We start from the raw sequence: 23,334 nt of genomic DNA on the forward strand, positions 1-23,334 counted from the left end.
CCCTCGGGCTGCTGGAGGCACAACCAAAACCTTGCCAGTGCCTCAGAAAAGGAAGATTTACAAATCCCTGCATTGAGATGCACCGAGCCAGTGGAGCTGCTCATGCAGGGGATTAGCTGGCTCGTTGGAGGATGAGAAAGTAGGACACGTACCTGTCAGGTGACCTCCCCAGATCCAAACAGCACTTCACATGCTCTGCCTCCCAAAACAACAGATGTCCAGGATACATTGGGGCACTAGATGGATTTTTCAGATCTGGCAGCCAGAGACAAGTTTGTGTGCCAAGTCGAGAGAGGCCAGTGTTGTTGCAGGGATAAGGAATTTACACAAACTTGGACCACGGAGAAAAACATCTTCCATCTTACAGTTATTTTACTGGTGGTTTTTAGGTCAATCTCTGGAAGAAGTGCCAGGGAAAATGTAAATGTTTCAGCCAATTTGATCTCAGAAACATCCATGTAATCCAGGCCCCTCAAGGCATATAAACCCACCGCAACTCTGCCAAATGGGAGAGCTAATGGTAAGCACAGCTCAGGCCTGCCCCAGGCATAACTGGCCCTGTTCCCCCATTTGGGCTCCCCCCGGCTTTGTGCTGGCTCCCTGTGCTGCCCAGCAGCCTCAGCCCCTCCTGACACCTGTGCTGGTGCTGCTGGAGCCAGGAGCCACCAGTGCCAGGTGGGCCTGGCCAGCTGCACCTGCAAAGGGCACCCAAACCCCTGTGCTGCAGAGGGAACCGGCACACAGCACCCAAACCCCTGTGCTGCAGAGGGAACCGCGGTGTCCAGCTCTCATCCCAGAGGGACACAGGCACGAGCAGGCAGCGATGGAAGGCAGAGCAGACACCCGCCCGCTCTGGGCCAATGTCACAGCATCTCCTGCTGCGGGTCCCACTGGACGCTGGTGGCCCCTTGCCCCGTGACAAGGGGTGACATGTGAGCCCCCTGCTACGGGCTGGCTGTGGCAGCGACATGATGTCCATACACATCCCCTGGAAAACTCTTCCAGCCTTCCGGAGGCGGACGGAGGAATCTCGGATCCAGCTCCCCGGAGGCCTGGCCCGGAACGCGCCCGGTGCGGATCCCCCTGAGTGGGTCAGGGGAGCTCGGGCCATGGATCAGCCCCGGCTGGAGCGGGGCCCGGCCCCTCCCCGCCTGCCGGTGCTGCCTGCCGGTGCCGGCTGCCGGAGCGGCCCCAGCCCCGGGAGGAGCCGCCCCTCAGCCCGGCCCCTTCCGGCGGCCCCGCCCGGCCGGCGCGGGGCGGCTCCGTTTGACCGGGAGCCGTGGGCCCGGTGCCGCTGTGGGTCCCGACTCGGCTCGGGTGTCCCGGCTCGGCGTGACCCGGTTCGGGGTGAGCCGGCGATGGCAGTGCCCGAGGCGGTGCCGGGCCGGCAGCGGGCCCTGGCCGCCGGCTCGCCCGTGGACTACATGAGCATCACCAGCTTCCCGCGGCTGCCCGAGGAGGAGCCGAGCGGCGCGGCCGAGAGCGGCCTCCGCGCCCGCAAGGAGGAGGACGCGTTCCTGGGCGAGCAGGACACGGGTGAGGGGCGGCGGCAGAGCCCGCCCGCGGCCCCCGGCACCCCCGGCCCTCGGCCCCGCGCCCGGAGCGGCGCTCCCCGGCTCCCGCCGTCCCTGCGCCCCGGCCCCGCCTTCGCCCCGAGGGACGGAAGGCGGCCAGAGATGCGGGGGCTCGGCACAGACTCCCAGGGCAGCCTGGAATGTGCTCTCCCACAGCCTGCTCGGCCTTCCGGCCTGGACCACTTGTGCATGGCCTTCTTGCATGCTCCTTGAGCGGCTCTCCACCTGGGATGCTCCTTGAGCATCCCCCCACCCTGGGGTGCTCGTTGCACATCCCTCAGTTCGGGATGCTTTATCCCTCCGGTGCTCAGCTGGAATAAAGTCAGGTGATCGTTTGATCTGTGAGAAAATCCTCTGCCTATTTTTAACTGATTGCTTCCTCCCCCATAGTTGAGAGAAATGCTGTTTCTCCCCTGTGTCGTGTTTCTTCTGGCGGTATTGCCCTTCCCCCTGGGGCTGTTTCCCAGTCCGGATGCTTGTCAGCCCCCAAGCCCGTGTTTGCACAGCCCCAGGCTCCCCTTGCCCTGTGCCCTGTCCCACCATGCCCACGGGTGAAGCTCCCATTGCCCTGTGCTCTCCTGACCGTCGAGACAAAGCCGCTGCCAGCAGAGTGTGGGAGCAGCTCTCTCCTGGCAGCCCGAGGCCTCTGGTCACACAGCCAGAATCTGGTGCAGTTTTGGCAGCGCCAGCGCCTGCAGGTGGGGTGGCTGGAGAAGAGAGCTGCTGCTCTCCTGACACTTGTTGCAGGAGCACCTGCAGAGCCCACCAGCAGCTCCAGTCTCTGCTGTCTCCTCTGCAGCAGCTCCAGACCTGAGGTGGCCCTGGTTCTCCAGAGCATTGGCTCCCACATAAAGCCACGACTCCTTCACAGCCCCACAGAAGCCAAGTGGGATTTCGTGGCTTCTTTTTCAAAGCATGCACATTGGTGTTGGGATGGGCAGCTGTGCATTGGCTATGCAGGCTGCCCCCTTCCAGCTGCTCCCATCCCCACACCACTGCTCTGCTGTCCCTGTGCAACACCAGTGGTCACAGACTAAAAATAGGATGTCTGTGGCAGAGAATGGAGGTGCTGCATGGTGGGGGGGCTGTGGTCTGCCCTCTTCTACAGTTGCTTCCTAGGTATTCGTGTCCCCTCATGCTATGCTGGCCTGTCACAGAGCAGAGGGACGATGTCCTGGAGTCCAGCTCACTCCTCACTGTTTCCCTGCAGGTGGGACTGGGGCCTCACTCATGTGGGCCAGGGGCTGTATGTGACATTGTGACATCCCACCCCAATGGCGGCCCCTGCCACGCCGGTTGTGGCCCTCACTGAGGCCACCAGCCAGTCCTCCCTCTCAGTCCAGCTCACTTGGACCAGAAAAGCCCATGAGGGGCTCAGTGTGTGCTCAGAGGCTCAGGCTGCAAAAGCTGAGCCTTTCCCAGTCCCACTCCTAAACCACCACAGCACAAATGAGATTAAATTCCCTCTGAGGGGATTTCCTGGCTGTGGGAGCTTACTCCTGGTTGCAGCATCGCTGAAATTAAAACTCCTTCCCTCCCTGGCCTCAGGAGAGCTGCAGCCAGGTCAGGTTAATGCCATGACAAGGACTGGGCTGGCAGCGCCCAGGGTGGTACCCAGCACCTGCCAGAGCAGACAGGCAGGCAGTTAATGGGGGATGTGGGCTTTCCTGCTCGCTCCCCTCTCCTTTTCCAAGCCCAGGAAACATGTGTATGTTGGGACAAGCTTCTCATCTTGTCTTTTCCACTTGGTGCCTCTTCTTCCACTATGGATGCACAGAGTACTGCAGCCCCTGAAAAAATTCCTGCAGGGGCCCTGAATGATGCCCTGAGCTGCTTGGTCCCCTTAGAGCCCATGAGGGATGGGCACAACCTCACAGCTGCCCCAGCAGCTCCGTGTGCCCGGCAGCACCGGGACAGGCAGGGCATCCTCAGCCGGTGGCCTCCCAGCACAAGGGCAGCAGCTGACACCCACAGAGATTCAAGGCATCTTTCAGAGCAAAAAAGAGACTTTTTCATCCTGCTGAGGCTCAGCAAACTCCTGCCCCACTGCTTTGCCATCTTGGAGCTGGGTGTCCAGTGTGTGGCTTCATTTCACAGTGGGCCTCATCTGCCAGAGGAAGCAAGGAATTAAAGCAGAGTCCTTCCTGCAGAGGAGTCAGTGGATGTTCCAGGGCCTCCGGTTTGCAGGTTTGCTCCTCCCTGCCCTCGCTTCCCTAGAGGGATTTTCTCTTCCCAGGCCAAATGTTTTGCTTTACCTCTGTTTTGCTCAGGTGCTTTAGCTCAATCACAGCTCCAAGTAAAGCTGCTGCATCTTTTTTCATATCTTTAATTTCCTCTTCTTCAGTCCTGCTGCATTTCAAAGACCTGTTTGCTGTGTTCACAACCCCTCCAAATGGAGCATAAGAGTGGGCCTGTCGCTGAAGGCTGATGAATAGACTGAAAGGGAGTAAAAATTCAAGGGTTTCTTGTCTCTCTTAATCTCCAGGGAAGTCAGTTTGGAATAACCAGAGCTAAAGAAAGGGATCAGTAGAATGACTCAAAGCAGTATCTGAGCCAGAAAGGCTCCTGAGAGCTGGGATCAATAGGGAAGGTGATAGCCGTGATGGAAGGGGCTCAGTGTAATGCTAGTGCTGGGTAAACACTGCAATAAGAGCCCCAAGTTGCTCAATAACTCACACCTGTTTTCTCCCTGTTGCCCACAAAGACCCAGACTCCTTCCTGAAGTCCGCGCGCCTGCAGCGCCTGCCCTCGTCCTCCTCGGAGATGGGGAGCCAGGACGTGTCCCCTCTGCAGGAGACCAGCAAGGACCCCTTCTCAGGAGACTGCAGCTGCCGCCAGGACGGGCTCACCGTCATCATCACCGCCTGCCTGACCTTCGCCACGGGCGTCACCGTGGCCCTCATCATGCAGATCTATTTTGGGGACCCTCAGGTAAGACAAAACTGTGGCTTTGTGGTTGGGTTTTGGCTCCAAAGATGGGAGAGCTCCCTGACTTTCCTCCTGGTCACAAGTTCAGCAAGGGAAGTACTGGGGAGCCATGGCTGGTGTCAGTGAGGCCCTGGGTGCTCAGTCTCCCCCTGGTTCCTCCCCAAATTGGCTTGAAAGGCGTTTCCTGCACCTGGAGGTTGTGCTTGGAGAGCTGAGCCAGACTCTCAGAGCTTGCTTGTATGGGGGGCTGTGTCAGGCAGGTTTGGGGGTGCTGCTGGGGGGGAACAGAAAACCCCACTGCTGTGACTGCAGCTGTGGTTTGAACCAGATGGGAGTGCTTTCAGAAAATAATCCTTAGTTAAACAGTAGGCATCTTATCCACGTGGACAGAGTTTTATGGATTATGGGCATACATGCCCAGATTCACCTCTGGAAGATTCATCCAGGACTAAGCAGGGAAATAGCTGAAAACAGAGGTGAACCTCCTGCTAATCTGTCCCACGGCCCAGTGCTAGATTGCACAGCCAAGGCAGTATGGCCACAGGATTGGATCCTCCTGCAGACCCTCTGCCAGGGTCACAGTCAGCCAGGAGTCACCATCATCATCTCCACGTGTAGCCATAGCCCTTCTGTCTTTTCATGTCCCCAGGCCAGCCTGGCACTTGTTGAGATGCTGCAATTTGTGCCACAGGGACAAAATCAACTCTTTAAAATACCATGGCACTGTCACTCGTGTGCCGGGGTCGGGGCAGGAACAGACGAGAGGCAGGATCGTAGCAAAGGCAAAGAAGGCTTTATTCAAAAGAACCATGTGGTTTTTATAGGGTGGTACAATAGATTCTATTCTATTGGCTAACTAACAGAAACATCTTTCTCACGCACTGTCCTTGAGAGGAACAGAAAAATAAAGTAGAAAGACAGCACCTGCAAATTGTTTATAGTCAACAGGTTATTGCATCTTTCCAGCTCCCTAAAATTTTTCACAAGCCGCTGTGAGAAATGCTTGCTGTTTCTCTCTCTCTGTCCCATGGCATCCACAATGGCACTGCATTAGCACAGCTCTGGCACAAGGATGAGAACACGCTGTGGTCCTGGGGCCCTGCTGCATTCCTTACAGCTGTATCCCCATTCCTGGTGACTGCCTGGCTGCAGCACAGGGACAGCTCTGGGCTGGTGAGGGGCAGAGGGAGACGTGGCCCCCAGCCTGGCACACAAAGTGTGGAAAGCTGTGTGAACCGGTGGCTGTGGCTGCCAGGGATGTGCCAAGGGATGCACAGTGCCCACTGGCATTGGCTGGATCAGCCCCAGGCCTCAGGTGGCACACGGGTGGGTGTGCATAGAGGCGGGCAGGAGCAGCAGTGCCCGGCAGCAGCAGCAGTGCCAGGCAGGAGCAGCAGTGCCCGGCAGGAGCAGCAGTGCCAGGCAGGAGCAGCAGTGCCCGGCAGGGGCAGCAGTGCCCGGCAGCAGCAGCAGTGCCAGGCAGGAGCAGCAGTGCCCGGCAGGGGCAGCAGTGCCAGGCAGGAGCAGCAGTGCCCGGCAGCAGCAGCAGTGCTCAGCAGGAGCAGCAGTGCCGGGCAGGAGCAGCAGTGCCCGGCAGGAGCAGCAGTGCCCGGCAGGAGCAGCAGTGCTCAGCAGGAGCAGCAGTGCCGGGCAGGAGCAGCAGTGCCGGGCAGGAGCAGCAGTGCCCGGCAGGAGCAGCAGTGCCAGGCAGGAGCAGCAGTGCCCGGCAGCAGCAGCAGTGCCCGGCAGCAGCAGCAGTGCCAGGCAGGAGCAGCAGTGCTCAGCAGGAGCAGCAGTGCCAGGCAGGAGCAGCAGTGCCAGCTGTGCCCTCTGTCCCGCAGCTGTTCCACCGCGGTGCTGTGGTGACGGACGCGGCGCGCTGCACGGCGCTGGGCACACACGTGCTGGCCCGGCACGGCTCCTCGGTGGACGCCGCCATCGCCTCGGCCCTGTGCGCCGGCATCGTCAACCCGCACAGCTCGGGGCTGGGAGGGTAAGTGTGGGGCACTCCCCTCTGCTCCTGGCCTCGGCTGTCCTCAAGGGAGGGGCTTCACGGAATCCCAGAATGGTTTGGGGTGGAGAGGCCTTAAAGCCCATCCAGTGCCACCCCCTGCCAGGGACAGGGACACCTCCCCCTATCCAGGGTGCTCCAAGCCCCGTCCAGCCTGGCCTTGCGCACTGCCAGGGATGAGACAGCCTGCACCAGTGCCTGGTTCTCCTACCTCCTCCTCAGAGAGAGGAATATTTCTTCCAAATACCTGATGTAAACCTGCTCTCTGTCAATGTAAAGCCATTCCCCCTTGTTCTGTCACCATCTGCCCTTGTAAAAAGTCCCTCTGCAGCTGAGAAATGCCTCCATGGCAGTGCCAGGGTCAGGGTGTGGTGCCAGGGCTGTGACATGAGGCAGTGGATGTGTCCATATCTGTCACAGTGACCCTTCCTGTGCTCCATGCTGTCAGCACAGGACAGAAACCCCAGGCAGGGAATTGTTTCTGCTGAAGTGGTTGCAGGGAGCATTGAAGCCCCAGGCTGGAGAGGGCTGGTGAGGGCAGAGGGAGACATGGCCCCCAGGCAGGGGAGCTGTGCCAGGAGCTACAAACAGCCTGGGCTCAGCCCCAGTGCTTTCAGAGCCCGAGCTCTGCCTTCCCCAAGCTCTGCTCCTGGGGCTGAGGTCTGAGCCCGGCTCCAGGAGGCTACCAGGGAGGGGTGTCCTTCTCCAGCCCCCCTTCCCCGGGTGGCATCCACGTGAGCCTGCTGCTCCTGGCTCTGCAGGAGGGCCCAGCAGGTTGTATAAACCCAAGCCACCTGATCGCTGCTCCAGCTGCGCCACCCATTGCTGCTGTAAGCAAACACCGTCTTTTGTTGCAAAACTGCTCAGATTAGAAAGAAAATCCCAGATGGTCCCAGCCTGGCAGTGGAACAGAGCCATGGCTCCATGACCAGGCAGGCAGGGACTGCTCCAGCCTCACCAGGCTCAGCACAGGGCTGCCTGTGTCCCACACCAACCCTGCCTTGGCTGTCCTGGTGTGTGCCCCAGGCAAGGCCAGCAGCATTCGCTGCTGCTCCGGCCACCTGGCGGCCCTGGTGGGGCGGGTGGGCTGGCACAGCGCCCCTTGTGCCACCGGCCGTGCCCTCGGTGCCCCCGAGCAGCGCGGCCGTGCCGCGCCCTGAGCCCGTCTCGCCGCAGGGGCGGGGTGATGCTGCTCCACGACATCCGCAAGAACAGGAGCTGGGTGATCGACTTCCGTGAGGTGGCTCCGCTGGGCATCCCGCTGGAACGGGACCTGCAGCAGGACGCCAAGGTGAGAACCTGTCCCGCAGCCATTGTCTCCAATCCAGCTCTCCTCCCTCCAACTTGCAGGCTGAGGGGCAGGTGCCCAGCAAAGCTGCAGGAGGTCTCTCTCATCATGGGAGATCCTGGGCCCTACAGACATGAGGAATCTAGGGAAAAACTTCTTTATCAGCCCCGGAATGCCTGCAGAGGTTTGGGGAATAAAGAGGTGCATCTCTGTGGCACCAGGGTGCTGGGAGGACAAGAGCCCCAGGAAGGAGCATAAGCCCAGGTTGTTCTGCTGAGTTCTCTCTCCCGACCAAACTGGCTTGAGAACAAGATTGAATTTGCCTCTCTCCTTCCAAAACCTTTTATTCCATAGTAAAGTGTGTTGCTACAGACTCTTCCCCTCTCCTAACTGTGCAGGTAATTCCAAAGTAAACATGATTTGCACCTCCCCCTGCAGTTGGGGATCGTGTCCCATGTCCTCATGGAAAGGAGACTACTCTTTTCCTTTTTGTCCTTCCTGTTTTACAGCCAGGTCTGCTTGTAGGGGTGCCAGGCATGATCCTAGGAATGCACCAGGCACACCAGTTACATGGCAGGTAAGACATGAGGCTGGCACAGGCCGTGCCCTGGGGTCCCTGTGGGAAGCTGGGAGCGCATGAGCCCTTGCCATCAGACCATGTTCTCTGCCACCAGTCAAAACCATCAGCAAAGAGGTACTTAGAGGCTTGTGTTGAAAGAGATGTTTATTTTTTTGCTATTTCGTGTAGAAAAGAAAAAATTCAGCTTGGTCATGTTTTCTACAAGTGAACTGTTGGCTAAGAAGATGTACAATGACTGTTCTGTTAGAGCTGCAGCACATGGCCCTGCATGTCTGTGCATTTTCATTGTCTCTTTAGCTGCACCCTAAGAGGTGTGCCCGTCCTTGGTGCTCTGTTGGGATACAGAGGGATTTGAATTACTTGCTCACCACCAGAGCCTGGCTTGAGCTTTTGCTGCTGGCACAGCCCTTCCCCATCCATGCACTGCCATTCCTCTCTGGGGCACAGCCTGGAGCACTGACATGATCCTGTTAAGGAGAAACACTGAAAGCTCAGCGCTCCTTTTGGCCACTGCAGCCCACAGCCTGGTGTGCCAGGAGCCCTGAGTGCAGAGCCAAGCTCTGTGCCAGCTCCCCTGCCCCACTGCACCCCACAGCCTGGTGTGCCAGGAGTCCTGCCTGCAGAGCCACGCCCTGTGCCAGCCCCCTGCCCCACTGCACCCCCCAGGGCCCGTTTCTCCTTGTCCTCTCTCCCTTGGCAGGCTCCCCTGGTCCGAGCTGCTGGCCCTCACAGCCGATGTTGCCCAGAATGGCTTTAATGTCACACATGACCTGGGTGAGTACCTGATGGGCAGCTCAGGGCAGTTCACTGTGCAAGGCAGCTGGGGTTTAGTCATGGGAAATCAGGGCTTTGTGGACGTGGAGATTGGATGCTGTTGGGAGCTGAGCAATGTGTGAGCCACAGGCTGCCAGGGACAGCGTGGTGGTGGCAAAACAGGAGCCCTTTGCCATGGCTGGGCAGAGCCAGGGCAGACACACCACACTGGGCAGTGTCCAGGGCCAGGCAGGGAAGGGTTCTGGGGTTTCTTTGGGTTTCTTTCCCAGTTCCAAAGGACCAATGGTCCAGCTCCCCTCTAGGTTTGCAATAGGGCCAGAGGCAGCAGCAAGTCTCCCACATCCCCATCAGGTGCACAGTGACTGCAGGTCCTTTGTGCTTTCCTGACCCCTGCTTTCTCTGGATGTGCTTCCCCTTCTCACTGCAGCCAGAGCCCTGAGTGAGCTGAAGGAGCTGAAGCTCTCGGAGCGATTCCAGGAGCTGTTCCTGCCCGGGGGGCAGCCCCTGCTGCCCGGGATGTTCGTGCGGCGCCTGGACCTGGCGGCCGTGCTGCAGCTGCTGGGGGCACAGGGGGCGGCAGCCTTCTACAGCGGGAACTTGACCCAGGAGATGGTCTCTGAGGTGAGCCAGGACTGCCCCTGGCACCTGCCAGCCTGGGGCTGCCACCTGCTTAAGGTGACAAACTGGAGACAAGCCAAGTGCCAGCACAATGATGGGGACAGATGCCTCCTTTTCCTTTCCTGTCCCTGCAGTGGTGGCAGTACTGACACGCAGGCCATTCCCACAGTCTACAGAAGTGAAACCTCCATTTCCTCTACAGCCAGGACAGCCTGGAAGGAAAACAAAAATCATTTTGGGCTCTGGGCTCTGTTCACTTGGGTGACAAAGTCTTTTCCCCCAGGACGAGAGGCTGTTGAGAAACAAGTTGTTGTGGTTAATGGGATTGTAGGATACAGACTTCAGGAAGATGGTTTTAAAGAAACCTGAGTCTTGTGAGCAGAGGATTAGAAAGGCTTGGTCCCATTTGGGGTTGCCCTAGTTTAACTCCTATTAGAGGTGCTCTGGAAAAAATATCAGAACAGACAAAGTAATTCTGGTGAAAAAAGTCCCCAACAAACCATAACAACTTTTATATCTGTGTGGCTGCAGTAGGGGTACTTGGAACACCATTTTATTGTGTCACCGTGGCTCAAGTGGTGCTCCTTCAATTGTTCATCAAGAATCTGGAATGTGTTCATTCCACTCAAGCCTCAGACATCTGTGGGCTCTGTGTTTGGAAATCTACAGTTCACCTGAACTACAGCAGAGGTGAAGGATGAGAGCAGGAGGAGTCCCAAGCTTGTGAGCATCTCCACAGCTAAACCCTGCTTTGTCACTGTGTTTGCCTGACCTGGGGCTGCCACAGGGAAGCACAAATTCCCTCTGGAGGAGCAAGGCCCAGGGTTGCCACGTCAAAGATCCTGACAAGCTCTGGGATCCAGTGCACAATTCCAGCTTTGGCTGCAGAGCAAAGTGCTGCCTTCACAAAGTGGTTATTGTTCCAGCACAGGGGGGGCATCCATGGTGCAATCCACAGCTCCACAACACCCACTCTTTGCTTCCAGGCACAGGTGCAAAACAGTGCTCTCTTGGGAATTTGGGATGTCTGCAGTGTGTGGCTGACTGGGGCTTCTTCCCCTTTCTCTGCTCCTGGTGCCCCATTCCCCACTGGCTGGGTCTGGGGAGCCAGGTCCTGGCTCAGCCCAGCCCTGGGCTCCAACCAGCCTTTTCTCTGGGAAGGAAACAGGGATCCCGGGTAGGAGAGACAGCTTTAGCAGCTTTGGGGTTGCTTGACATTCTGGCCCCACAGCACGCCCTGCATTAGCTGTCCTGCTCCAGTGATTCATTCCGTTTGGCCAGGGGAGTTTTCCTGCCAAGGGAGCCAGCTGGGTTAGAGATCAGAGATGCAGGCATCCCAACAATCCCACCCTCTCCCTGAGAGCATTGTGCAGACACTCCTGGAGCTCTGGCAGCCTTGGGGCCATGCCCATCCCCTGATACCCTCTGATAGTCCTCCCTCATGTCCATCCTGACTCAGCCACAGAAGACCTGCAGTGAAGAGGATGGCCCATCTTTCCTGTACCAGCCCTGGTACATTGGACCTCTGACAGGAACCTTACAGGAAGACCAAGGCTACAGCAGCCCCACTGTCAGATGAAATAATTTCAGATAGGGTGAGAACAGTGATTTTTCTAGTTGATATTTCTAGTGATGGCCACCTGCTTCACCCAGCTCCTTGTCTCCTGGCCCCGCAATCCTGGCAGTATTCAGTGCCCCTTATCACACTCCTGTTTGCCAGCCAGGGCAGGGAGGCTGCAGGGCAGGGCAGTCCCCACCTTCCTGGGCAGGCAGAGCGCCCTGGGAGCACCCTTGGGGTGGGTGAGCTTTAGGAGGGGAGTGCAGGGCACCCTGCCATGCTGAACAGTGAGCCAGGTGCCAGGGCTGTGGAGCACAGATGTCCAGGGTACCTGAGGAGCCTGGCCCCTGCTCAGGGATTGCAGTGGGGTGTTTGAGGTGAGGGTGTGATGCACGCAGAGCCTTGGCCCAGCTGCTCAGGGTGCTCTGCTCTGCTCTCGTGCAGGTCCACAGCCACGGAGGAGTCCTGGTGGAGGAGGATTTCAGCAATTACAGTGTCACTGTGGAGGAGCCTGTGCACACAACCTATCGAGGTACACCCTCACCCTGCAGCCAGGCAGCTCCAGGGGAAGCTTTTCTTCACCTTGCAAGGGGGGGCAACAGCATTGAGCAAGAGCTGAAGTCAAAGCTGTGCTGAAATGCTGCAGAAAGGCCTTCCAGACAGTTTCCTGCTGACACTGATGCATCATGGGTGGCTCAGGAGATTTTTAGTACTTTGAAATGTTTTTTTTCCTTGGAAGTTCAAAGATGCAACATGGTCATATCTTCATGCAACATCTCAATAGAAGCTGGACCTACAGCTGAAGACAGTTCCCAAAGGGGAAAAAGCTAACTTTATGTGAGAAATTTCTAAAATGTCAATATTTTCTAGCAGTCACTGTATTTACCCTCCTTATAGTTGTAATGTTGCAAAATTTTTGGGTAGCCTTCCAGTATGTAAAAGATGTTTATAAAAAAATGAGAGAAAGTGACTTTTAGCATGGGCAGAGAGTGACAGGACAAGGGGAATGATTTCAGACTGAAGAGAAGAGATTTAAAATAGATGTTAGGAAGCAATCTCTCCCTGTGAGGGTGGGCAGGCCCTGGCACAGGGCCCAGAGCAGCTGTGGCTGCCCCTGGGTCCCTGACAGTGCCCAAGGCCAGGCTGGATGGGGCTTGAAGCAACCTGAGATAGTGGAAGGTGTCCCTGCCCAGGGCAGGGGGTGGCACGGGATGGGCTTTAAGGTCCCTTCCCACCCAAACCATTCTGGTTTTTTACAATTCCATCTCCATTCCTCCATACTGCAGTCTGGAAACCAATGGCCAACCAAGGAGAACTGAATTTCAGAAGTAAAAAAGCATCCCTGTTTGGGCTTCCTTCATGAAGAAACAGAAAGATACAGCAGGGATGTTCTGGGAAACCCTTCTCAAACCATGTTGCTCTGTGATTTCCCCTTGAATCAGAGTCCTCATGGATGAGTGCTCTCTCTGGATGGTGTCTGACAAAAGCAGCTTCATTCCTCTTCTCTTCCCTCCACAGGGCACCTGGTTTTCACCCCCCCGCCTCCACATGCAGGTCCTGCACTGATCTCAGCACTGAACATCCTCGAGGGCTTTAACATCACAAGGCAAGGATCCAGAGGGAATATCTTGCACTGGATGGTGGAGGTAAGAGAGGTTCAACATTTGGCTGAATTGCTTGTGCTGCTAGAGAATGATTTATTTATTTTGTGGTTGTACAAAAATGTTTGTATGTTATTCCCAGAGGAGAGTGAGCAAATAGACTGCTAAGGTGTAAAACTGAGCAGTGCTGCTGTCTCAGAGGCTGAGCTGGGGGATCTTCCCTGCTTAGGAGGAGCTTTTTCAGAACAAACTGCAGCTTTGTCCATTCTTGTATGCAGTCATGTCTGCAGAATGACCCCACAGCACCTGAGGGTGGTCCCATCAAGTTCCTCCACCTCTGAGCTCCAGTGGTCCTGGCCACTGCAGAGCACGTGAGGGCACTGCAAGGTGTGCTGCAGGAAAAGCCTCGGCACGGTGATGACAAGGAAAACCTACCCAACACTTCACATTTTTAAAAAAGTTTACATTTTTGTCCACCTCTTGATCGCTGAGGTCCAGAATTTTGCCAGTATTTAGGACTCTCCTGCCAAAACCTTGCAGCTTTCCAGGAGGCTGAGCAAGTGTTCAGTCTCCTGCTCTGTAAGCAGAGTTGTGATCTTAGATGTTCCACAGATGCACAGATGGGGTTTATGAGTTGGGAATTTACAGATCCACAGCTGGGCTTTATCAGCTGGGAATTTTAGCTGAGGATTTAACTGCACCCTTGTAGCAGACAGGACAATGTGTGCTTGGAAGTGTCTCAGCAAAAAATGCAGCAACTGGAGATGTCACACACTGTGCAGAGGCACAGGAGGTTGACTCACCTGAGTAATTTTGAGCTCTCTTCAGGAAGCTTTGGGTGAGTCTATTTCCTCTGCCAAGAGTTTCACTTGCTGGCTATCCTGGAGCAGCAGCCTCCAGCTCCAAGGCAGTCGCTTCAGGAGATGTGTCACCCTGATTGCCTGGGTCCCACAGCTCAGCATGGGGCTGAGGTTCAGTGCTAGGCCAGCTTCAGGCACCCAGCCCTGGGACAGCCAGGACCAAGGTTAAGAGCTCCTCAGGCTCTGGGGTGAAAGTGCTCTGCTGTTCCATGGGGCTCTGGCCTGGCCTCCAAGCCCTTGTCCCCCTGACACAGGACCCTGCTCCATGGGAATGCTGCCTTCTCCAGAGCTTTGTCACCTTCTACTCCCCACACAGCTGGTACCCAAGGAGAGGCTGTTGCTGTGTGGCACATTCCAGAGCAGCAGTCACATCTCTCTGACTGCCTGCAGGGGAATGAGCTCTTCTGGATGCTGAATGACCATGGCCCAACCTGCAAGCTGAATGCTGAGTGTGTTTGTGCTCAGCCTTTCTCTCTCAAGGCTGGCTTGGCTGAGGAGCAGCTGTCTCTCTCCTCATGGCTCTACCCTGGCTATGCTGTGGTCCCAGGGCTGGATAAACCCTGTCCTTTGAAATTGCATCTTCCCACTTTCAGTGGACTGGCTCAGGCAGGATTCTGCATGTCTGAGAAACCAGGTCCTTTCCTCCATCATTCCCTGGTGTGTGCTGGTACTGATGCTTTCTTTTGAAGCCCTTTGGATGGCTTACAGCCAGGAGCTGGGGAGCAGCTGGAGAGCAGAGCAGCTCATTTCTGCTCAGCACTGGTGCTGGGCCAGCAGAGCTGGGGTCCAGAGGCAGCACGAGCCCAGCACTCTGTCCCATTGGGATTCAGTCTGGTCCCTGCTGTTGTGGTGGCCATTCAGGAATGGAAAGAGAAGGTAAATGGCATCCTGGAGACCCTGTGTGCCAGCTGGCAGTGAGGCTGAACCACTGAGCTGGACATCAGCTCCTGCCAGGGATGTTGCACTTGTGGCTTGCTATTGCCAGAGGGCAGGGTTAGAGGGGATACAGGGAAGAAATTCTTCCCTGTGAGATGGTGAGCTGCTGGCAGAGGTTGTCCAGAGAAGCTGTGGCTACCACATCCCTCATAGCATTCAAGACCAGGTTGGAGAAACATGGGAAGATGTCCCTGCCCATGGCAGGGGGATGGAATGTGGTGAGCTCTAAGGTCCTTTCCAACTACAGCCATTCTGTGGTTGTACAAGTACTGCTGGATTCACTTGGCTCCTCCAGCACAGTTTGCCATGCTGGACTGAGGCTCCTTGGTTCCCATACCCACATGTGGCAGCCCTTGCTCTGAGGTATTCCCAGAACCCAGACTTCTGGTAATTTTTCCTCATAAGCTTCAGCCAACACACCAGGACACCAGATACCTCTTCTGGTTTGGAGATTAGAAACTGTATTTCCAGGGCCACATAAATGTTTTTCCTTTCCCTTCCTCTCTCCTTTCCTTTCCTCTCCCCTTCTCTCTTTTCCTCTCCTTCGCTTCCTCCTCTCTCCTCTCCTCTTGTTCCCTTTCCTTCTCTTCCTCTCCTCCTCTTCTTCTTTCTCTCCTTTCTTTCTCTAGACACTAAAAATAGCCCTGAGTCTGGCGAGCAACCTGGGAGACCCATCTGGTGATGTGTCTGTCACTCACACAGCAGAAGGCATGGTGAGGTATGTCTGAGGAGGACAGGCAGGTGGAGTTGCAGGATGTGTGGGTTGGATATCGTTCCTGTGCTGTGCCCTGAGCTCTCTCTCCCTGTGTTTTATGAAGGAAAGGTCAGACCTGAGTGTCCTCCCAGGGCTCATTCTTTCACAAGGATCACAGCTGAGCACAGGCACGGGGCTCTGGGGATGGGTCACAGGATGTCCCCACTCAGAGGTTTCCTGGAGCCAGCTTGAGGGTTCCTCCCACTTTGCCTCAACTCCAAACATTCCCTTTGAGTGGGTCAGACAGACAGCCAGCCATCCCTGTGGACATGGCCACACGTGCCACTTCTGCCTCTCCTGGCCCTCAGTGGGGCTGGGGGCCTTGCAGAACAGCCAGCTGTGCAGGAGAGGCCAGGCCTGGGCTTTGAGCCCAGCTTCCACCTCAGAGCCAGGCTGAGCCATGGCTGCTGTTTGAGCTGGCTTGTCCCTCTGCTGGAGACTGGCATTCAGCTGGGCTTGTCACCTTGGCCATTGAGGATGGCTTTACTCCTGCTGAGGGCAGACAGAGCCTTTGGGAACTCATGGCAGACTGAGTGCCTCTCTGTGCAGACTGAGCCACCCTGTCACCGTTCCTTCCTCGGGGTGATCCAAACCAGCCCCCTGTGCTCCTGCAGCCCCTCGGGACCCCCAGCCCCAGCTGTGTGACACACCAGGACACATCCAGCTCCCCAGGCTCACAGCTTGCTTTCCTCTCTCCCTCCTCCTCGCTGAAGTAAATCAGAAGCCAATTCCCTGCGCCAGCTGATCAATGACTCCCAGTCCTTCCTGTCCACACCTCCCTTCCCCCTGGAGAGCGAAACTGCTGCCAGCCAGGTCCTGGTCATGGGCCCCGATGACTTCATTGTCGCCATGGTCAGGTAAAGGATGGGCCTCTTCCTCCTCTGCAGCTCGAGTGGGAGCAGGGAGGAGGAGTAGGCTCAGCAGGACAGGGTGGGAGCAGGGAGGAGGAGTAGGCTTAGCGGGACATGGTGAGAGCAGGCCTGGATCAGCCAGGCTGCTCTGTCCCAGTCAGTCCTGCAGCAGAGCAATGGGAGAGTGGGGCTGAGATGTGTGGGCTGGTGCTGCTCTGCCCTGGGCAGCCTTGGAGCCCTCTGGCAATGGAACTGCAGTGGCTGGACCTGCTCCCTGGGGAGAGGGGTGGCAAATGTGGGACTGATGGAGGCAGATCCATCTCAGCAAGGGGAATCCTCAAACACAGGGAGGGACAGACTGCTGTGGCATAGGTGTCTCCTGCTCCTAAGTGCATTGGTCTCTGCTCAATCTCAGCAGCCCTAGAGAACCATCAAAGAATCTCTGTCAAGACAAGGTGGGGCAGAAAATTGGAGCCCTGAAAGCCTCGAGGTGGGCAAAAATCTCTGGAATGATTTTGATGAAATTTCCCGTGATTCTTTTCAGTTCTTTGAATCGTCCCTTTGGCAGTGGAATAGTAACACCCTCTGGAATCCTCCTGAACAGCCAAATGTTGGACTTCTCCTGGCAAAATCAAACAATGAACCACTCCATTCCCAGGCCGGTAATGAATGGCATGACAAATCCTTTATTTACCTTTTCTTTTTCCAGTATTATTCTCATCTTTACAACAGGGGAACTATGTAATGCCTTATTAATAACAGAGGCAACAGCCTGTAGAAAGCTGCTATTTTTCATTACATGAGCCACTGAAAGTGAGAAAACAGAGGGCTCCGTGTCCATAAGTTATTATTACAATGCAGAATTATTAAACAACACTGTTACCTACTTTCCCTGCAGCCCAGATGCACTTTAAGTAACAATGTGGACTTGTATTAAGCAGTTTCTTCATGAATTGTTGCCCTTTACGTTAAAAAGTAACAAGCAGCAGAAAAAATGTCTTCAGGTCTTGGAAAGAAACAAATGCAGACCTGTGGGGCTGCCTTGTGCATTGTAAAACCCTTTTCTTTGGAGAGGGTGATGAGCTCCATGTGCCATCTGCGGGAGAGTTGGCTTGTTGACATTTTTTGGTGCAACTTTTCCTCACCTGCAGCCCAACGTGGCTCAGCCCGGGAGGCGGCCGCGCTCCTTCCTGCTGCCCACCATCGTCAGGCCCTCGCAGGGGATGTGTGGCACCTACCTGAGCCTGGCAGCCAACCACGGCGACAGAGCCCTCAGCGGCATTGTGCAGGTCGGTGCACCCTCCTTCCTGCCAGCTCTCACTCAGGGCTGGGGAGGGTCCCCCCTTTCCCTTCCTGACTGCCCCTGGCTGGGTCAGAACTGGTGGCCACAGGTTACTGTTCAAACATTGGTATCGCCTATTGTAACACAGCTCTTGGCTATCTTATCTCAATCAACTATCACATCAGGGATCACGTCGGGGTCACCACTATTGTAACCATCCTGTTATATTATTTCTGGAGTCTATACCTTCTGGCTGATTTTCTCACATGCAGCTCTTCTCAGCAGCATAGTTCCTTGTAGCTTCACCAGGGCTCCTCTAAGGCCCTCAACCCACCCCCCTTTTATCCTAGTAGCCTTCATGAGCCACAGCTGCTGCCCAACTAAGGACTTCACAGCTGTGGCTCATTTAGAATAACTAGGACTGGGGCATGGCCACTTATACAATACATAGATTTTACAGGGATTCCTACTACAGTCACCAGTTCCACCCTTGGGTCATTTCAAATCTAAGGGTTACCAGTTTACTGTTCCTGCACCTTTCCTGGTGACACCACTCATAACTGTAGAGGAGAAGCACTTTGGCAAAATCTGTAATGGTTTTCGTCATTCTAATGCCTGTTCAAAAATCATCTTAGGGATGATTAAGAAAAAAAGGAGTATTTTTTTATTCAGCAAATTACATTTTTTTTATTCAGCAAATTGCAGGGAACTGGCAGCTCTTTAACCCTTTTCCACATGAAAAGCTCCTTTTAGGGCATTCCCAACTGAATTCTTCTAGCTCAACACTGAGTATAAATTAGGCAGTTCCTCGTAATTTATGGTTTCTAAGGAGGTGAAGTGCTTGCCAATAGCTTGATTGCATGTACAGCAGTAATGGATTGCTGAAAAGAAAAGCCTGAGAAGGGCTCCCAGTTTCCTTACCTTTTGGAAAGCACAAAACCAAGGCCAAGAACTGCTTCCTAGTGCTTTGTTTGGAGAAGTCACATGCTGAGCTTTTGGCTGTAACAAACACTCCTTTAGAGCTTACATCATGTTCCAGACACACAACTCTGCTGCTTTAGCAGGAACTATGTGACAAAAAGCCCATGCTATCCTGAAAATGTCCTGCTTTACAAGCAACAACATCAGGCCACATTCCAAGGACCTGTTAGTGTGTGCACAGCCCTGCAGCAGTTCTTGCAGTTCAGTAAATGGTCCAAAATCTCCTTTGCCTGCTGCATGTACAGATGCTGGAGCCACCAATTTTGGGGGATGTTCAGGAAATTGGCTTCTCCTATTCTCATAGCTTTTTTTATTATTGAGGATAATTTATTCTCTTGCAGGTTTTGGTAAATGTTTTAACGCTTAACAAGAATCTGAGTGAAAGTTTGTCACTTGGTCGGCTTCACCCCCAGCTTCAGTCCAACACCTTGCAGGTTGACAGTGAGTATGGACACTGGGTGGGACACAAATGGACACAAATCCAGCAAGTTTAGGAAAAGAGCAGGATTTCCCTAGCACAGTGCAATGAAGCACCACAGGTCACCATGTTCTAGGGTCCCCAGGGGTGTGGAGGGTTTTGGGGAACACAAAAAACAGAATTCAACTTCTTCAAAGCTTGGGGCCTTGGCTGAGCCATTGTCCTTTCCCTCTTGTCCTGGAAATGCTTCCTGACCCCTCTGGCACCACCTCTCCAAGCTCTTGCAGGTGTTTCTCCCCAACCCTTCCTCTGTCCAGCTCATCTCCTGGCAGTGGCCTTGTCCTGTCCTTAAATCCTTCTGGAGATCAGATGCCATGGACAATATCCAACTCAGCAAGACTGCAACCTCAGCTTCACCCAGACATGGGCTCAAAGCTTCCTGCACTTTATTCCACTGACATAAATTATATTCCTTCACTTTTCAGTCCATGTTCTTTAATTCCAGCAGCTGGGAAGAAGGCAAGGCTCATGGAAAGGGCTGAAAACACAGCATCAGTGCTAGCACTCTGCCGTCTGTACTGCCAGCTCCTGTCCTTGTTACTGTCAGCCTTGGCTATCTGGTGTTTGTCACACTGCCCCAGACTTCACCAGAGCCAACCATAAGTGAAATTTGGTTCTCATTCCACAGCAAAACTTTCTGGGCTTTTCCCATTTCAGAGGAAATTCTAAGTAGGATCTGTCCTGCGGTGTGCCCTGCAGACTTGGAAGTTAAAATGGAATTAAATCTGAAACTTCACAAGGTCCTAATTTGTGAGTTTGGACATTGTGAAGGAGCAGCAGGCAGGTTCCCCCACTGCAGGGAGGAGAACAGACCTTTGCATCAGGGGCAACACTGGTTTCAGTTACCAACTTTCTTTTCAAATCCCTGCAGGTGAGTTTCCTGAAGAAGATATTGCACTTCTTGTGGCCAGGGGCCATCAGGTGGATAAAGTCCCTGTGGTGTCCCTGGTGCACGGGGCCAGGAGAACCAACAGTTTCATCATTGGCCTGAAGGACCCCAGGAGTGCAGATGCTGCTGGAGCCACAATCTTGTAGCAGCCCCCGGGGCCGTGGGCTGTGCCAAGGCTGACACACAACCCTGTGATGTGCATGTTCTGCAGTGGCCCCTTCCCCAGCCCCCACACTGCTGGGAAGGTGTTCTGCACAGAGGAGCCAGCAGCAGCAACACCCAGCTCTCTTTTTATTTTTCAGTCCTTGGGCCTGGTTACAGGAGTGGCAGGAGCACTTTTCTTTTGGCAGTCTTGCTAATAGTTCAGTCTTTCCAAAGCTCAGTTCTAGCCAGCATCTTACTTTTAGGGGTCAGGAACATGAGCAAGGGAAAAAACAGCTGCTGTTGTTATTGATATTGAGTATCCTCATCTCCCTGTCTTTCCCAAGCTCCTTCTTTGCTTCCAGTGCAAGCCAGTAATCAATAGAGCCTGATGGAATGTTTGTAGGTGTCTGCAGCTGGAATATTGGGGAGTGCTCTAATATTCCATCTGGGCCAGCTGATTTTTGCCATCGTGCAGCGTCCCAGGGAAGTTCCTGTGCCCACATCACTACCTACCTTGAATTCTGGCAGTAAATATTTTGAATCCAGTTGCTGCACAGACTCACTGGAAGTCTGATTTTGTAACCTGATTTTCACCACCTCTAACAACTTCTTCCTCTAACAACTTGTGCACCCCCCAGTAGTTTTCTGACAGAGGTTTAACCTCCTCACTGGTGAATTTCAGATTAATGGTAGCAGGTTTAACTTTCTTAGACACTTTTTGGAGATATCTTAGCAGTACTCCACAGTGAAAAACCACAGATCACAGACTGAAGACCACATGGAGAGCATTTAGGTGGGTTCAGAGCTTTTCTTCCACTGCATTATCTCAATCTGTTCCAAAAGCCTGGGTCACTCCTACAGAGAGGCTTGGGAATTTCTGCTGGCTGAATTAATGGCTGTACCTTAGCTCTGTGTTTTAGTCCCAGTGAATCTATTGGAAAAGCTGAAGAGAGTGAGAGGAAAAGCAGAAACCAAACCAAGCACTACTGAGATAATTTTCTGTCCACAGCATGTAGTGAAAATAAAAGAATGCTCTTGCATTTTGTGTCTGAAATTGAGAAGGGAAGAATACCCCAGCTGACATCTGCACCAGGTCATTCAGCCCACATTTGGACATTTCCTGTTCTTTTTGCTGGCTAGTTAGAGACACTTGGCACTGAAAAATCCAGAGATTGATCATTTTCTGCAGTCTAAAACGTGATGTTTTCCTTCATGGTGCAAATGCACCCATGGCCACTGTACATATTATATATGTATGTCTGCTTATGGTTCTGTTGCTCTTTGATTTGGTGATGACACCACTCCCCCTGTGGCTCCCTGTCTGCGCCACCTCTGGCACTGGAGGGCATGGGCTGGTTTTGGGGAGGTTGGGGCCACAGGGCAGATGATTGGACTGGATAATTGGACTGATTGTTCCTGGGCTGTGGCTCCAGGACAGCCCAGTGCAGCACGTTGGGCTGAGTGGGAACAGAGGTGTTTGCATGCTCTGCTGGAGGGCAGCCACCCATGAGGGGAACAGAGCAGCTCCCACTGACAGCACCATCAGCATTTCCTGATCCAAGTGCATCCGTGCCCTCAGCTGGGGCAGGGGAAGCACAATGTTCTATCTGTGATGTGCTCTGTGCCACCAGAAGAGACTTTCTTCACCACAAACCACCAAATCTATTTATTTATTTCTCTGTCATCAGCACTGGAGTTGGTCACTGGCCAAGGGTGGAGAGATGTAAATGTGTCTTGGAGCAGAGCTCTTCAGGCTCTGTGGGAAGGCACGGAGGCAGTTCTGTGGGTTGAACCTCTCTGGAGATGGTCTGGGGTTTTCTGCTCTGTCCCAGCCCTCATCTGTCCCTTGGGCATGGAGGTTCTCTATGAACAGCTGCAAAATATGTGATCGAGTCATTGTCAGTGCAGAACTTTGCATGAAATGTCACAAAACACTTTGAAAGATTAAATTCCTCCTTATTAACTGAATTCACCAACTTCTGATGCTGGATACTGTGTATATGTTTGGGAGTAAAAGACTTTGGTCTTGATTCAAAAGGGCACTCCTATGTCCCAAATTACAATTTCACAGCAATTATCCAGAATCTTAAAATAAAGCATGTTCTGAAGTGTTTTGTTCAATCATGGCCTGCATTGCAAAAAACCAGAAAATTGAAAATAATTGGAAGATGAGACCTATGCCCCTAGGTTTTAGCTAAGAGAAGTAAAGGTATTCCAAATAATTTCCTTTTTTTTTTTCTGTTTAAAAGCAACATCAGTATAGCACAGATGTATCCAACATGGACACCTTTAATCTGCTAATTGGCCCAGTGTCTCCAGTATTTTGAGCCCATCTGTTGTGATCTGATGAATTTAACATCTAATGAATTTAAGATCTGATAAATTTACCATGAGGTACCAGGAAATACCTGGTGTTTCCCTTGGTACAGGTGAGATGGGCACTGTGAAATAAAGGGCTGTATTGCAGAGATGTGTGTGTGCAGAGCACCTGTGCTGCTTTCAGCCTGGCCCTTGCAGGCCTCTGACAGCTCTGAAGCAGAATTTGTCCTGAAACTTTGTCATGGAAGTGTCAGTGAGGAGCTCAGAACACAAAACACAAAGGGCCTGGGGGAAACAAAAACGATTATAAAAGGAACAAAATAAACACAAACAAAGTAAATAAATTTTTAAAAGATGCCTTTACTAAACAAGACAAATTATGATCTGGAATGTGGCCGGCTTGTTTCTGCCCAGGTTTGCAGTGCTCCCCGTCAGTGTGTGCTGCTTTCACACGAGCATGAGCTGGAGCCAGGCTCTGCCATGGAGCTGCAGCAGTTTGTTCATGTTTTTCCCTCTCGAGCACAGGTGACAAAGAGCACAGGTGACAAACTGCCCGCTGGCCTTGGGCACTGCTGCTCACCTGGGCATAGCCCGAGGGGAGAGCAAGAGCCAGCCCTGCCCTCCTGCAGCAGGGTGAGGGTGAGGGTGAGGATGAGGGTGAGGGTGAGGATGAGGGTGAGGATGAGGGTAAGTATGAGGATGAGGATGCTCTGGCCTTTGGGCTGTTCCCTCCTGTTCCCTCACTGTCCCGTGCGTGCCCCGGCACGGAGTGGGACCGGAGCCTGCCCTGCTCTGGGCGGGGCAGGGATGATGGGCAGGGTTGCTGAGCTGGGATGCTGGGCAGGGATGCTGGGCAGGAATTCTGGGCTGGGATGCTGGGCTGGGATGCTGGGCAGGAATTCTGGGCA

General features: G+C 54.1%; 1 protein-coding gene across 2 annotated transcripts; it reads left to right on the forward strand.

Annotated features, from left to right (window-relative positions):
• Positions 1-1,318: 1,318 nt before the first annotated feature.
• Positions 1,319-22,577, forward strand: GGT7 (gamma-glutamyltransferase 7). 2 transcript variants are annotated; one of them, XM_054274868.1, is made up of 15 exons: positions 1,319-1,536; positions 4,279-4,505; positions 6,344-6,495; positions 7,690-7,804; positions 8,311-8,378; positions 9,082-9,155; positions 9,583-9,776; positions 11,776-11,863; positions 12,850-12,977; positions 15,358-15,446; positions 16,196-16,339; positions 16,878-16,995; positions 17,485-17,622; positions 18,938-19,037; positions 19,946-22,577. In XM_054274868.1, the coding sequence occupies exons 1-15, from the start codon at positions 1,359-1,361 to the stop codon at positions 20,107-20,109; spliced, it is 1,977 nt and encodes a 658-aa protein (XP_054130843.1). In that variant the 5' UTR covers positions 1,319-1,358; the 3' UTR covers positions 20,110-22,577. The 2 variants fall into 2 exon arrangements, with proteins under 2 accessions (XP_054130843.1, XP_054130844.1); XM_054274869.1 differs by lacking the exon at positions 1,319-1,536 and adding an exon at positions 3,205-3,761.
• The last annotated feature ends 757 nt before the right edge of the window (positions 22,578-23,334 follow it).

The sequence above is a fragment of the Melozone crissalis genome, unplaced genomic scaffold (genome assembly GCF_028551555.1).
Source record: "Melozone crissalis strain CALT ecotype California unplaced genomic scaffold, PUWL_Pcris_2 ptg000017l_1, whole genome shotgun sequence".
In the NCBI taxonomy this organism is placed as follows: domain Eukaryota; kingdom Metazoa; phylum Chordata; class Aves; order Passeriformes; family Passerellidae; genus Melozone; species Melozone crissalis.